The sequence below is a fragment of the Trichoplusia ni genome, chromosome 19, assembly GCF_003590095.1.
Source record: "Trichoplusia ni isolate ovarian cell line Hi5 chromosome 19, tn1, whole genome shotgun sequence".
In the NCBI taxonomy this organism is placed as follows: Eukaryota; Metazoa; Arthropoda; class Insecta; order Lepidoptera; family Noctuidae; genus Trichoplusia; species Trichoplusia ni.
The window spans coordinates 1,423,476-1,439,664 of record NC_039496.1 but is presented as its reverse complement, the minus strand read 5'-3'; the positions used below and the strand labels follow the sequence as shown (position 1 = coordinate 1,439,664).

Below are 16,189 nucleotides of genomic sequence, written 5' to 3'. Positions count from 1 at the left end.
GTCAGAGAACAGGAAACGAAATTAATTTTAAATACTACCTAGTTTTCTTATTTTTGGGCAGTTGTGGCCGCCTCGAAAAAGTTCATAGCTACCGACATAGAAAACACGCGTAAGAGAGGGTGATTTTGTACGCGTGGCCGCGCCCACCCGAATAACGCTAGATATTCACGCACAACAAGCACAGAATAGCTTAGCCTAAAGTACACTTTATACCTGTATTTCCTAATAAACACAAACCTGCAAAGACGGCGCGGGCGCGGTGGCCAGGAGCCTCTTCACACCGCCGCCGAACAGACGCGCGTGGTCGGGCGCGACGGGCGCGTGCGCCGACAGCCTGTACAGCAGGTGCGCGTCGCGCGCGGCCGCCGCCCAGCCCAGCAGCGCCAGGTACACTGCGCAGAATGCCTCGGCCAGCAGGACCGCCAGGCGAGGCGCGTCTTCTTCTTCTGCTGCACGGAGGGCTAATCCGCGGAGAGCTGATACACCTGGTCGGGAGAATATGAGAGTATCACTATTTGGTTTTTATGAATTTAATACAAATAATGCAATTAAATAAATCTATACGCGTCAGTCGCTTAAGCAATTTAGCTACCGACGTCACTAACCAATACACGAACTGCAATGTTACTTATACTTTAACGAAGGCAGCGCAGAAGGTATTTTGCTCAGTGTTTTATTGAATACGGCTGTCGGACATACCTGGCCATTTGTTGGGCGTAGTTGTAACAGTCAACTCGTCGGTGGAATGACGCCTTTGTCTCGCTAATATTTGACTAGTGCCAGGGGTGTCGGCTATAATACTGAAAAAAAAAACAATATCAAGTTGCAACTTTGACTGCACGGGTAGCCGAGAGGTTGAGGTCACCACGCCAGACCCACTGAACGCGACGTACGACAAGCGTTTGTGATCTACGAATGATTGTGAATATGGGTCTCTTTGTGCATGTGACTTGACAGATAGATTGAATTTCAACTGCAATCTAACTGCAGTTCAAGATCAGTAAACTATTTTTTTTTCAGTTGAAATGCGACCCGTCTGTCTAGGGCCTTAGTGCCAAAAAGAAAATGCGCTAATCAACATGTCTATTTAATTGTCTAGGTATGTATAATGCATTAGGAACATCAGTTAAGAATTTTCAATCAACTAATTATACTGTACGGCTTTTGCTTATTCATATAAACTAGTACATAAAAAGTACTTACCCATCATGATGATGCGCATGCTTCAAGCTAAAGGTATCGGAGTCGCACAGACTCTGGTAGATGCAGGCGGACAGCGCGACTGCGAGCTCCCTGAGCGTGTGAAGTATTCGAGTGGCCGAGCCGCCCGGAATGCCCAGCTCGCCTATCGTGCCCAGCATGTCGTGGGCTACCGACTGGAAATCATGTTTATGTTAGTATATATTTCTTTCTAAGAAGTTTAAGTACTGTCTGGATTTCTCAAGTGAAAGACATCCATTTTTAAAGTTTATCGTTAAAAGTAGTTTTTCTAAAATGTTTGTGAGGTTAACATTAATGTGCTATCAGCGCGCGTAATTTAACATGCATTAACATAATTGTCGGGACAGAAACTACTTTTGTCACATCTTGCGTGTATGTAAAGTTTGCCCGGGTGATAGTATTAACAAAATAATTCAATCCCCCTGTTTAGAGCGTAAAACTTGCATTCCTTGGAATCTAAGACTATCCGCAATCTACAATAACTTACATCTTATTTCGTTTTTACCCTCATACCTGCAAATGTCTAACAGGATCAGCCACGACAGTATTATTAGTAGCCACGGCTGCAGCCAACAGCGGCAGTGTAGTCGGGAATGGCAGAGGCGATAGCAGTTGTTGATGTTGTTTGTCCTGGCCTAATTCTTGTAGAAGTAGCACCAGTTCCATGCGAACTGAGGCTAGCCCGCCGCCACCCGCACCGTGTAAGCTACAGTATGATAGTAATGTACGTAGGAGGGTCTCGTTCGCTGAAAAATAGACCGAGTGATGAGTTACTTATGTTATGTTTTTGGATGTTTAGCACGTTAGTGTTAGTTATAATATTGAACTGTATTTTTTTTAAACGACTCCTGCACTAAGCAATTTGCTCCTTATGTCGCGGGAGGTTTCACAAGCATTTGTGGATCACAAAAACGCTTGTCCGACGCGGGGATCGAATTTACGACACGTCGCGCACAGTGGGTTTGGCGAGATGACCTCAATGACTCGGTTATCTATCAAATGTAATATCCCTTATATCCATTATATCCCTGATAATGATCCTGCTTCAGATATAAAAAAAAAGTTTTTAACTAATGACTGTTGCAAGTCGTAAGTGACTTTGGTTTTTTTTGGCAAAATTTATACATTATTCGTTCAAACCATGTTATATATGTGTAAAATTGTTACCTTTAAGCCACTTCTTCCTGTTGAGCGCCCGCTGCACCTTGGCCTCGAAGTCGGCCTTCTCCCGCACGAGCAGCTGGTGCAGCGTGGGGCGCTCGGGCAGCGGCGCCAGCTCGGGCTCGGCGCACAGCAGCGCGCCGCCGCTGGCGCCGCCCGCCGCCAGGTACCCGCACAGCCGCCGCAGCGCCTCCACCTCGCGCTCCAGCCAGATGTACAGCTGGTAGCGGAGGTGACCGCCTGTGGAGCGGACATTATTTGTTAACATACACGACAATATGGGAGATAATATTTTTCTGCTAAGTTTCACTGTATTTAGTACTTCATTCTTTTTTTTTCAAATATAAAAATCCAAATCAAATAATAAAAAAATTGCACTTTTACTAGGTAAAAAAGTATGAGGCTTAACTTGTCCTATATATCTTAAGTTATTCAACAATTTATATTTTATCTCCCCTCCTCCTTTTCCCGTGGCTTTTTTTATTTGTAGCGGGTGGGCCCGCAGGCAATAGCTATAGTCCGATTTTTAATTCGAGGCAGTAAAATGACAATTGCAACTGTCATTTATACAAAAAAGGGTGTTACCCGCTACAATAGTGATGTTTGGAAATCTTACTACGACGATGACATTTAGTCATGCTTTATTTTATTATGTATCAAAAATTTACTATTTCTATTAATTGAGCTTTTATAATTGTAAGTTCATATTAAATTTGTATTTCATCCAACCACTGCATAGTGTCAGAATTCATGCAGTTTGGAGTTGGATGCACTCGACTTTTCTTGCATGGTAAGGTGCTTCATCTTATACCAGCACCGCATTTGGCTTTAATTTTTTTTTTACATTTAAAAACAGTCACCTTGCATGTCTTTTGATTAATTGTCGTAAATATATATTTTTTATACAGAGCTAATTTGATATCTGAATAAAAAAATGTAAGCTCGACTAACTTTTGATTGTAATAAGTCGATTCTAACACATCACTATTTATTTGGAATTAAAAACCTACCACACTGGAAATGTCATTTTACTGCCTCGAATTAAAAATCGGACTATAGTTAAATACTTTTTATACACTAAAGCACTATTAAAAAACCTGTCTACAACTTATACTTATAAAATTACACAAAACTACACAGTAATAACTCACCATCAACTTCGAAGCCAGTAGCGAGCGTACTCAACTCCTCCATCAATATCTTGAGGCAGGCGACGAACTTGAGTTGCTGCGCCATTATGTCGACCGTGGGCGTGTCGTCTGCCTCTTTTTCAGACGTGCTGTTAGCAGGCGCCTCCTCTTTCTTATCCATTTTCATTTCTAGAGGAGGTGTGGAAGCTCCTGATTCGTCGGATCTGTGTCAATGATAATGTAAAGTAGAGTAACTTTCGAGACTGTGACGGCGTGACTCCTATGTTTGTCGCGTATATTTTTCAGGTAGGTTATTAAAAATTGAAAATATAAAGAAAATTGTGACTGCATTCGAAATCTGTTTCTTTCTAGTTTAAGACCACATTTTAAGTGGCAAACTTTATAAAAACCTTATTCTTTACTAAAATTATTATTTGCCCAATTAAAATTATTTTAAAATGACCAATCTTCATCTTTCGTTGAAATAAAAATAAAATCGAAAAGCCCTTCTTACTCTTCTTTATCATTATCGTCATCGTCCCAACTGAGAACGAGTTCATCACTTTTGTTCGTAGCGACAGGAGCGCCCCAATCGACATCTAACGCTGATGCGCCCCAGTCCACGTTAGCTGGCTCCTCTTCTGTTAAGAAATATTATCATTTTATGTATTATAAACAAATGTTTAACACATTAACAAGTAAAATTATACACATAAATGACGATTTTTTGAAAAGGTTAGTTCACATAACAATGGGCATTATTTTAGTGTTAAAACAGCTGTTTTGGGTTAGTTAAACAAATTCACAAAAATAACGTACTTAAATACATAAAAAAAAACGAAAAGCAACGTAACCACAAAACGAAACATAAATCAGCGGACGTACAAACGGACGTGTTTGTTGCGTACTTTTGGCTGTGACGTGTTCCACGAGCTGTCCGCTGTGTATGACGGCGTCGTCGACAGAGGGCGCGGCGACCGGGGCCCGCGCGCGCTCGTCGCGGACCCGCGCCGGCAGCTTGGACAGGACCTCCAGCGCGAGCGCCGGGCAGCCCGCCTTGAAGTGACCGTGGGCTGTTTGGAAGTACAGCCGGCGTTCCAGACGAGTGATGCCCTCTTCTGGCTCTTGTTGGAGTAGGGCGAGAGTTCCACCCTGGTTATGATCGGATAAGTAAGTCGGTGATTGAAATGTTATGTGTGTTGTTGTGTTAATTTTTATGCGGTTTGATTAGTTCTTTTGGTCAACCTATCGCAGTTATTTCACAACATAATCAGGATTTGAGAAACTTATGCTTGATAAAGCGACAAACTATTACAGTTTTTAAATCTGAAGTGTCTAAATTTATCCGTTTCGCTAATTTTAGTAAATAGTCTTCAGCATAGAATGAATTAGAGTCAATAGATATTGTAACTAAAAGTATTGGGATTATTGCAACAACTTCTCGTTGTATGTACAACAAGTAATACATAATACTACAGATTCAAAGTTCAAATAAATTCAATAACCACTCAATTACCTGACTAGGCAGATTATGTCTCTTCAAACGCGGATGCGTACGTAGATACACGTAGAAGTTGAAAACGCTCGGCATTGGCTCGTTGTCTCTCGCCGCGTGTAGACGTCCCGCTGTACTGAGGAGTGTGTCTAACGCTTCGCCGTAACGCTTCAGTTCCCAGAGAGCCATGGACCGGACGAATGGATCGGGGTGAGCGCGTTCTAAGTCCACCTCACCGTCTGTTGTTTCTCCACTGTAAGTAAAACATTACTTGATATTTAAATGACCTACTCATTCCGACGGAAGGCGATCATTGAGTAAATGTGAATGTTTAGTTCGCAGTCGTTCAGTGAGCTTCGGTATGATTTTTTTTATGGCGAAGGAGTTTAAGTACCAAGTCTTACTTACCCCAATATCTCGTCCATTAACAGTTTCTTCAAACTTGTAGGTAACGGATTATCAGCTTCGTACAATCGCGCCACGACCATCGCTAGTTGTAAATCTCCCAAGCGTGTTATCAGTACCTAGAATAATATCACATTGTAAAATAGACTCTATACTTATGAAGGCTAAGCTGCATTTTCTTTATTTTATTTATTTACCTCCAAGGCATCTTTTAGAGCACCGCCGAGTAAGAAGAAAGCGGCCGCATGTTCGAAACGTTGTTTCCCGAGCAGAACGAACGCATTCTTTAATGCAGCTTTCCGCCAACGGTCTTCCGTGAAGTCGTTTGAGAAGAACTACGAATAAACGACAAAGAAATATATAATAATAAATTGAACCTCTTAATAATGTTTTTTTTTGTTCATTAATAGAGCAGGGTCTCACTATTGTGTGTCAATCCTTTTTAAAGAATGATAATTACATACATAATGAACATACATTTAATTTAAATGAATTCTTCTTCAGATTGTGAGCACGTAAGTGTTACGTACGGTAACACGTGCACATACGTAGTTTAACAGCCATTGGATAAGAATTAATATTTTTATATTTATTTTACTTACACCAGTCATCTTTTCGTCTCTATTGGAGCGGAATAAACCCCACAAGAGCATTCGCTTCTTCATAGCGAGATAGTAAAGAGCCGCGTCCATGGGGTCTTGTTTCTGCATGTACGACGCGCGGGCTAACTTCTCCATGCAGGTACGTAGCAATTCGCCTCGGACCCACCAACCGACACCTGAAAGTATATAGTTCGATAAGAAACTGTAACAGAGTTAAATGTTATTATTTACAGGGAAATCAAGTATGAATATCCAGCGATTACCTTATAATGAAGTGTCAATACATTTTGGTGGTAAATAGACCATTAAACATTTTTTTAAGAAACCAAACTCTCATCCTTGTTTAGGTCGTAACAAAAAGAAAGATCGTACATTCCAAAATGGTGTAACAAACATTAATAGGGTATTTGACAAAAAAAAACTGTCAGACAGATTTCTAAAAATTTTAGATTCGCATTTTTAAATCGCGTGTGACGTTACTTACCAGTACGCTTTTTGTGCACAACTATACATTTTTTCATCTTAAGTGCTTTTAACCTTACGTTTACGTCCGTTTAAGTTTTATGTTTGTTATGTTTTCAATATTTTTGGAAATCTGTCTATGAACTAAACAGATTTATATAATTAGCTTTAGTCAAATACCCTATTAAATACGATATTTCAAAAGGAATCCATTCACAACTCACCAAGCTCCCTCATAGTGGACCACTTAGGTTGTCCCTTAGTGTACCCGGGTATTAAAGCTAGCAGTTGTTCGTGGGTCTCAGAATGGAAGGCCCACACCAGGTTGCAGGTACCGACGCCGATGCGTTGCAGGCTAGCGCGCTGAGCGAGGGGTAAGCAGCGGAGTAGGTAGCCGTAGTGCTTCATAGCGAGAAGGAATCGTAGGCCGCAGTCATCAAGGGAATCTGGAATATTACAGGACTTATAGGATCAACATAAAAAGACTTTAATGTTTGCAAATCTGCCCAATAACCCACGTATCGCGGGTTTTAAAAACATTTACATACTTATATATATTTTTTGTATTTTGCCGTCGATATCATTTATCATATAGGAAAGGCTATAGAATAATTTATCTTTGCATCGCCCTTTGGATGACTGGTAAAGCATGCCTCAGGCATTAAGTCCGCCTTTGCACATACTTTCATATATAAAAAGATAAATAAAAACCAATACTACTACTATTTAGCTTTCATTTCCTAGATCCTTAAACCTTACCCGGTAGAATCTCCTGCCCGGAAGCTTGAGCGATGTCTACGCGAGCATTAGACGCAAGTCGTTCAGCGAAATCAGCATCACAAGTGGATACCGTATCAGCTAACGCCAGTAAATGCATCTGATCGAGCGAGCTGAGCCCCGGTAAGTGCGTGTGAGTGAGAAGGCGAGATAGTATGCGACCTGTGAGGAAAGAGAAGGGTTGCTTAGTTAGAATTTTCCATAGACAGGTCACAAATAACATCGTGCTGTGGATATAATGTCGAAAACGATATGAGATCATAGTGTGCTCTAAATCACAATCTGCATTTCGCGCACACCGTGGAGTGAAATAATGTCGTTCTGATATTTTTTCTGGCGAAATATAGAGAAGATTCTTAGTGAAATCTTTCTCTTACCTTGTCTTGGTCCAAAGTGTGACAGTGGTTGTCTTTCAGGCATAGAAGGACGTCTATCGACTCCTTCTTCTTCGCCTAACAACAAGGCATCTAGGTCCTCATCTGTATCCATAGTGCCTTCGAATAGTTCGTTGTAATCCTGCGAACATTTAAATGTTATATGGAAGCGATGTACAGTATAGAACTTTTTCAGAATTTATTTCTTAGGCCAAAATGTTGGGAACTCAACGAAACAGGTTTAAGGTTATTTGCATATGAAAGAACATAGGCCTTGACTTCTTCATCGTACTGTCAGAAATATGACTCGAATATCATAAATGTACATATTTTGGTATGGAAGTAGCTGACACTTTGGATTAAAACTAAGGGTATTTTTGCTGTCTTAGTTATCTTTGCCTGCCAACCAGGCGGGCTAAGCCGCGTGCAGCTATAATGTAAATACGTTTTATACTTATATACCTTAGCTTCTTGTATAGTGGACGGATGGTGAGGAGATTCCTTGTCGGCGACAAGTAATGTCCAAAGAGGCAGCGGCGGCACAGACGTTATCTCTGCGTAGTCTAACTGCACGTCCTCCGTTATCTACATCATAATATATGTTAGTTAAATGTATTTAAAACATTTTTTGGTATAATATAAGATGGAATATATTTCAAAGAAGAGAAGGACTAAGGAATGTAGAGGTAAAGGTTTGGTCATGCTTACAGATTTATTTTATCTCTACTTACGGTCAAACACTAATTTTCCTTAAGGTAATAATAATAGAACTGGGCAACATCTAGTCACATTTGATATAGAAAAAAAGGAATAAAATAATTTCAAAAAGAGTTTTGGAATAGTATATTTAAAACAATAAAAGCTAAATATTTAGGAGCTAACAAAGACAGTGAAGTCAGCGCGTGTATATAAAAGCGAGACTTACCTGTGCAACGCCATCTAGCGGCGAAGCGGCGCCAGCGGCGAACGATACGGACAGCGTGCGCGAGCGCGACCAGCCGCGCTGCAACACACGTGCGACATGCAATAGCGGCGCGATTACATCGCAAAGTGACGTACTTATGCCATATTCGTGAGTTTAATATCCTCATGCGAACTTTCGTGTAACATTACAATTGATTTGCCAATGTGTGACTTAATGGCCTGTAGACAAGTTACATTTCTCTAAGCGCTTGCTATAGAATAACTTCAATGTGTTCGACTGACAAGACGAACAAGTCACGTGACTCAGACACTTGTCAAAAAGGAACGTAATTCCTATACATTTGAAGTTTTCTTTTCGTTATCTATTCTTATGCTATGTTATGTAACATTGTCTTGGCCCTAATGTCATCCGATAATGTAATACTTTCTAGTGTCCATGCGAGTTTTCAATCGTTAAAGCTAGTGCCTTTGTTTGTATTGCTACCTAACAAATACAGTTAACTATTCTACTAGAAATATTCGAGTATATTAAAATTCTAAATACCATTCAAATGTTGCCTTCGAGTGAATGAAGATTTAGTTATAATGACGATCTTATATAAAAGTTAATATAAAAATCCATGACAGATAAATCAGGCTCAATCATAAATATTAAAATTTATTACTACATTAATATAAACTCTAATAATATATTGTAAGCTCGATGCGACAACACAGTGTTACAACCAATGACAACACGACACATTTATAACATACAATAAAATATATAGACAATAAAAAACGAGTATAAATAAGTACGAAAATAGTTCGGTATTTATAAATCATGCTATTAAGCGCTGTATTGTTTTGGACATAAAGCACAATTTCGTTTGATGTCTTGACAGCCTGAGACGTTTTAATACTTCGAAGAATAATTTGAATATGAATATACCAATTATGTGCTCAAGTGTTTTTATTTGCATACAATTATTATAGCTTTTTCATAGCCATGTGCTGTGAGTAATCAGTGCTTTATTAGTATTACCTATGACGGTTTTATCTCCCTCATTACTCAATTTGAATGAGAACTTATGATGGCAACATTTTGGTGTGGACATAACAAAAAGTTTAACTTTACCTGTCTTGATAAACTGTCTTCGTCGCCTTGGGAACTGCGACCAGTGTATGTCCCTCCGATACACCTGAGAAATATAACTAGCTCATAGTATATCATGGGACAATAAATATTTATACGATTTTCAACTCTCAGTAAATGGTTTATTTAACGTTTATTTTTGAGTGAAAGAATGAAAAAATGTTTATACGACTTGAATCCTTCAGTGAATGGTCCACGATCTTTTGTTGAGTAACATCGAGAGATACTCAAGAATTTTTCGGGAATATACAAAAATAAGAAGACTTCTTTACCTGACTAAATGAGCGAGGATAGCTTTAACCCATCGTATTTTGCCGCTGTTGAGCAACTCCATCAGCTGCTTCGGGTGGTACTGGGGTAGCACGGGACAGGCCATTTGTGAAGCTTCAAATAATCCGTAGTCTGGCATGTAATCCAATAGGGGCTACAACAAAAAGTTTAGGATAAAAGATTGCAAAAAAGCTTTGGTCTTTGCATTATTATTCCCAGCGAGAACTGTCCTGCAGCTGGGAAAAAGCTTCCCTACTCTTATTTCACTTGCCTCTGTCATGAGCAAGAGTCCACTTCGGTAACAACAACTCAATATCATTCTTTTATTATTGTATTTTTTATAATTATTACCTTACAACTCATTTCCTTCTTTTAACACGTTTTATTTTACGTTTTTTTTGACGGCGAAGTTATTACTACGGAACGCTAGTGAGAGGGAAGATACAAGTACAAACATATTTGTTGATAAATAAACGGTTACAAAACTACGACATAAACTTTTATCCGCAAATAACGAACATTTGTTCCACGTATTTTTATAATAACTATCGTGAGACTGATTCATTATTAAATTATGTAATGGTTTACTCACGCGTATTTATCGGGGGTGTTCGACTCGCGATCCCGCCGCTTCAGCTCATGATTAAAGACTCCGGTTGGGTCCGAAACTAGTCCACAGCCCCGATATATCATTTAAAAATTTGTTCTACGCCTAAATTTAATAAATAGATCTGTTTATTTCCAACATAACTGACCTGTGGTTGATCCGGTTGTGTCTTGTTTCGTCTCCTAGCGTCGCGCTCAAGCAGCTGCAAGTTGATCGAGGACACCCGCTGTAGATGAGGCGCGGATATACGCAAGTCTGAGTCCCTTAGCGCACGAGACTCGCCGCCTTCTTCTAGTTCCTATAACGTAGTGTAAAGTGTAAGGAATGATTTTCATTATTATATGATTATTAATGACGAGTGAAGTATTTGTTTCATTCTAAATTTCTTGCCTATGTTCAAATAGTCAAGTTTACTTCGGTTCAATAAAACACTCTTCATAAAGTTTCAAATACTTGAACTGCAATTTGCAGTTGGATTGCAGTTGAAATGCAGACCATCTGACTAGAGCCTCTTATATAAAATTTTCTGCAATAAATTAGTAAATATAAACCGTTCTGATAAGATCTGACTTGAAGGATATTTTTATCAAACCTATAAAGAACAAATTTGGAAGCAATCTCTTTATTAATTGGAAACGCGAATCAATTTAAGTAATAAGAAATGTGCATAGCTACATACCTGTGTACCCATCAATCCTGAAGCCGTCTGCGGATTTTCAGGTTTCCACTGGGAATACACGTGCATTTCAGAATCCATTCCCACAACCAATATACCGTCTCGCACCCAAGATATTTGCATAGGTAACGGTGGCAAGCCATCCGCGGTCTTTAGTTCGATGCGCCGGAGTTGCATCCATCTGATCTCTTCGACGAAGAGTGGCGCGGCGAGAGATGAAGCCTTACGGAGGATTGGACGGTTGTTGCTTATTGATTCTTTCATTGCCTGAAAAGATAATTTGATTCAACTTATACCTATTTCAAAGAGGGAGGCGTTTGCCTAGCAGTGGGATCTAAAACGGATATGTAGTTAAGAAGATGGTATGTATAAAAATAGTTTATATTTTAAATTCAACCCATTTTGAAATATTACTTTTTAAAGCATTAAAACGGCAATTGTCAATGCTGGTTATTTATAATGCACTTTATTCATTAAAAATCACAGGGCATCATTATTAAAAAAAACTAATTTTCAAGAGTAAAACAACCTAAAAAAATACAATTATAGACACATATGTATTCAGTACCAAATTATACTTCAATAAGATCAAAAATTACCTTCAAATTAGCCTGTGCAAGATCACTGGATACTGGCGTGAACAATAGCACTCTGGACCCGACCGCAACCGTCAGTATATGTGATCCATCCTCCTTCGACACCCAGTCTAGCTGCACCAAGTGTTTCTGTGTGAGCGGGCAAGTGTTCCCGTTCTCCATAATACTCTTACGTAGAGATTGGAGAGTGCTAAACGAGGGCACCGCGAGTAAACCAGCTGATTTGCCCGTGTCGCCTTCACCGTTGCGACTGCTGCGACCGTCGTCTGATGATAGCGTTTGGAGTACCTATAAATAGATGGAGTACCTATGAATTTAACTATTAAATGTATTATTAAAAAATACGTATCAACCTATCACTGTCAACTACAGCAAGTTGAGAGTATTTGTAATGAGTTTTGCCTCGTACGTTTACGTCTTATTTTTATGATATTTACCTATTAATGGTGAGTTTTACTGTTTAATTAATAATGTGTTTTACTTGTTAAGGTGATAGAAACATATATTTACTACTTTAAGCCGAAAGCGTCATAATTTTATAGGTAAATACAAATGACTAGTTTCTATATGTATGAGGACATTTTCACTATACCGTACTGTAATATTAAATTGTCTCACCTGATTCAACCTCTGCTTCTTCTGCATGAACGATGTATCATGTAAATACGACAGGTCGATCTGTGTGTCCGTACACACGCCCACCCTTGGCAGGCTGACGTTCCTCAGCGGTATCGTATCTTCTAGAAGCCACTCGGCCCCGCCCGTACTCTCGCACTCGTACACACACACGCACAGATTCACGAAGCGAGCGTCGGAACTGTTGCTGTTGGTCGTAGTACCGACTTTAGGCCGAGTGAACGAGCGACCGCATTTGTATGCGCAAGCGATACGACCGGAGTATGCCGCGCTTATGTGGAGAGGTTGGCCTGTTGGGGAAATTGATTCGTATGTCAATAGTGTTAAGACTCAAATTGCATTGCGTGAGTGAATATAGCAGTACATTTTTTTTAAACTCTGTGCCTAGTGTATAAGGTACAAATTGAGTACAAAATAAAAACAGATGTCATGCTGGTATGTATTGACTTTAAATTTATTGTTACCTGGAATGTCTATTGCAGATTCTTGATCTTTGTTCATCATCTCCCATTCCTTCCATGCATATTCGAAATCTTCGTCTTGGTTTTTCGTAACGTGACATTTCCAAAATCTGAAATATAACCACTTTGATGTTATCTTCTAATTTCGATGGGGCACAGTAGCTGGTCACTAGGTAGTAGTACTGTATGGTGAGTTGTGAGTTCTTTAAGCAAATTTCAGTTCAGTGATTCCGTGAGGAAGTTTTTAAAGTTATCTCACCTTAGAGTGCTGTCGGAACAAGCAGTAGCCATGATGTAGGGCGCTAAACAAGCTGGGTATATGGACGCAGAGCTGAGGTGTCCCGCTGCGGGCGTAGCGTGGATCACGTCCACACCGTCAGGTAATGACAGGGGACATTCACATACCTAGGAAAACATACACGATATATTAGATGGGTTTTATTTTTAACATGATGAAAGATAGTTGGATCTATTTTGACGGTATGTCATATATCTTACACACGTAGTTTGTCTGTTGTGTGAGGCCGAGTGACAACGATGGTAATAATTTAATAGTATCTATGTTATTTCACTTAAGTTTATTTTTGAAGGCAATTTATTGACAGTGAAAAAATGTTATTTGGGGACCATAATTGTCAGTATTAGTGTTAAGAGCAGCGAAGATACTTTAATATCGTTAATTCAAAATTTATGTCCAGGATTGACTTAAAAATGAATTTAATACATACCTTCTTGGTAGATATAGAGATATGTGAATGGACGTGCGACTGTGGCGGGGCGCGGTCGTTATCCATAGACACGGAGTTCTTGCGCGACTCGCCCTCCTCCTCCTGTACAAGTGCGCTATCTGGTACGTACATCATACTGTTCGTTAGGTCATCTGTAAACAAAAACAAGGATAAATTTACTAACGAATGGAAATTGTAGATTTGCAAACGGTAATATAAAAAAAGGCTATACAATTTAATAGATTTGTAGACATGATAACGTATTTGTTTGTTCGCTCCGTTATTCTATACATTTTTTTATCATATATTCAGTTTTGTTTGCTGTTTTCGCAAAACGATGTGGATCTCCCGAAAAAATAACATATTTATTAACAACATTTACATATTGCTTCTTCTTTAAGTCGATTAGGACTAATACAGATCATGAAAGTTGAATCCATACCAAAACTATTACAATTTAAATGTTCGTACTTCTTGTATAATAATCCTATAAGTAACCACTCACCATTGGGATCAGCCTGTGACGACACAGTCAGCCTCCACATATGTACAGTAGAGCCGCCATCAGTCCTCTCCAACACCACGATATAGAAGGGTTCGTTGAAGACAGCTGCCTTCCGCAAGTCCACTATAGCTTCCATACCAGCCTCTGTTAGTGTATTCACGTCGCTATCAATGCCGGAATCCGCATGTTCAGGCTCGACGGATGTGCGTTCACCTGGTGAGAAGCAATACAAATTGAGAAGACATCGAAAATAAAAGATAATATAACTGGTTCCGCGTGTTATAGTTTTCAGGAGTGTAGTATAAAAAAAATGTTTATCAGAAACACAGGTGCTTAATCCATGATTGATTTAATTACTGATTCACTTAAAATTACGAAATTTTATGAATGTTTCATTCCGTCTAGGGAAAGAATCGTGAATTTGTGCGCCGGAAACGGCAGAAGCTTTTGGACATTTTTAAACTGTAACAACCTGTGACTACAAAATTCTCGCAAATTAATATATTCTATTCTATTATCCATTTTTGTTATCCTTCCACAATCTTGTCTTACAATAACTCTTTTTAGTTACTAGGCAATTATTTAACCTTACAATTATTCCCTGACTATTTAAATCAAATGACGATAACACTACACAATAAACTGTAATCTTACAACCATCTAGTACTTCATCATTGGACCTACAAACACCAGCTCACCAGTAATAAGTTGTTCCTGGAAGACGTGTAGCAGCTGCGTGTTGTGCCAGTCGTGGGTAGCGTCGGCGATGGCGTGCAGCTGTATGATGGCGCCGGGCCGCGCGGTCGACTGCTGCGACACGATGTTGATGCGGTCGTGGAGGGGAATGCCCCCACCTTCCTCGAGGGTTGATTCTGATGATGTTGACATTGTGTCGTGCTGCTATGGGAGAGGGGTTATTGGTTAGTTATAGGTTAAAAGTTAAGTGAACGAGAACCAAAGAGTGAGCACAGGTTGTGTTCACAATATATTCTAGTAAGGGTCTTGACAACATGCAGAGGACTAAAGATGGGTCGCTTATATTCTCCAGTGTGGAAAGGGTCGTGAATTTCTGTCTTGTTTCAACCTCTAATGAATGAATGAATTAAGTTTCAAAGAAATATAGTATTAGATAAAGGGTTGCTACATACTAGCAGGAAATATTCTATAATGGATTTATACAAACCAACTAATGAATGGAAGAGTCAAGCAGGAAGATGATGATAGAAAAAGTTACCGTTACATCTTTATGACGTCTCTCCGACGTGGCGATCTCGGCGAGTAACGTGCGCGCGTCTATCACAGCTTGGAACACGCGCAGACTCTCACCGTCGCTCGCCACGAAACACGCTGATGGGGAATTTGATAGATTCCCGAGGGTTGTGCTGTGAAAACAATGTTGATATTGAATATAAAAGTACTAAATTAAAAATTAGAGGCTAGAGACATGTTGATGAATTAGTCATAATAATAATTACGCCGCTTTGAAGTAGGGACACTTAACTTATTAAATTCATTACACTTACATTGACAGCATCGAAAATTTCTGCCTAACGTAAGTTTATGCTTAAGCTCCAGAGCTTAATCATAGGCTAGTCAGGATAGTGCCCTATCTGTTTTTGGATTACAATTATTTTTGCCTATACCCAGCATCGATGAACTATTCTGATTTGTTTACCAGCAACAGCTTTTTGAGGTTTAGAATTTTAACTTGCAACCCTGTCAAAATTATGAACATAAGTTGTTATGTGTTACCTAGGCAACAACGTGGGCAGCCAGGCCACGTTGCTGAAGGCGGACAGATGCGGCGAGTTGACGCGCGCCAGTTCGGACACGCCGCCGGACTTGCCGAGCGGGCCCACGCACTCCACGCGCCACATGATCAGCTCGGAGCACAGCCCGCCCGCCGCCGCGTCGTCGTCGTACTTGTGGTGGTCGCGTTCACTGTCTGTTTAAGTAGGCAGAAAGATGATATAAAAATATAGTTGCTCCCGCTGTCTGTTTGTACTTATATATGGTTAAATTTG

General features: G+C 39.8%; 1 protein-coding gene across 7 annotated transcripts in view; it reads right to left on the bottom strand.

The window, feature by feature from the left end:
• The window catches only part of LOC113503468 (dmX-like protein 2), a 40,272-nt gene that overhangs the window by 10,179 nt on the left and 13,904 nt on the right, over positions 1–16,189 (bottom strand). For 3 of the 7 annotated variants that reach the window (XM_026885450.1, XM_026885451.1, XM_026885456.1), the window contains exons 16-45: positions 15,918–16,110; positions 15,400–15,547; positions 14,864–15,065; positions 14,166–14,378; positions 13,661–13,812; positions 13,192–13,337; positions 12,936–13,042; positions 12,454–12,761; positions 11,839–12,123; positions 11,243–11,506; positions 10,712–10,861; positions 9,959–10,110; positions 9,669–9,732; positions 8,553–8,630; positions 8,090–8,212; positions 7,631–7,769; positions 7,236–7,415; positions 6,701–6,922; positions 6,015–6,190; positions 5,610–5,747; positions 5,416–5,531; positions 5,029–5,260; positions 4,421–4,664; positions 4,027–4,153; positions 3,534–3,736; positions 2,389–2,622; positions 1,735–1,967; positions 1,204–1,376; positions 700–800; positions 238–485 (exon numbers count right to left, since the gene is read on the bottom strand). In XM_026885450.1, coding sequence (XP_026741251.1) covers positions 238–485; positions 700–800; positions 1,204–1,376; positions 1,735–1,967; positions 2,389–2,622; positions 3,534–3,736; positions 4,027–4,153; positions 4,421–4,664; positions 5,029–5,260; positions 5,416–5,531; positions 5,610–5,747; positions 6,015–6,190; positions 6,701–6,922; positions 7,236–7,415; positions 7,631–7,769; positions 8,090–8,212; positions 8,553–8,630; positions 9,669–9,732; positions 9,959–10,110; positions 10,712–10,861; positions 11,243–11,506; positions 11,839–12,123; positions 12,454–12,761; positions 12,936–13,042; positions 13,192–13,337; positions 13,661–13,812; positions 14,166–14,378; positions 14,864–15,065; positions 15,400–15,547; positions 15,918–16,110 — 5,351 coding nt within the window. The remainder of the gene's footprint in view (positions 1–237; positions 486–699; positions 801–1,203; positions 1,377–1,734; positions 1,968–2,388; positions 2,623–3,533; positions 3,737–4,026; positions 4,154–4,420; positions 4,665–5,028; positions 5,261–5,415; positions 5,532–5,609; positions 5,748–6,014; positions 6,191–6,700; positions 6,923–7,235; positions 7,416–7,630; positions 7,770–8,089; positions 8,213–8,552; positions 8,631–9,668; positions 9,733–9,958; positions 10,111–10,711; positions 10,862–11,242; positions 11,507–11,838; positions 12,124–12,453; positions 12,762–12,935; positions 13,043–13,191; positions 13,338–13,660; positions 13,813–14,165; positions 14,379–14,863; positions 15,066–15,399; positions 15,548–15,917; positions 16,111–16,189) is intronic. The other 4 variants (XM_026885455.1, XM_026885457.1, XM_026885452.1 and 1 more) reach the window with 3 other exon arrangements.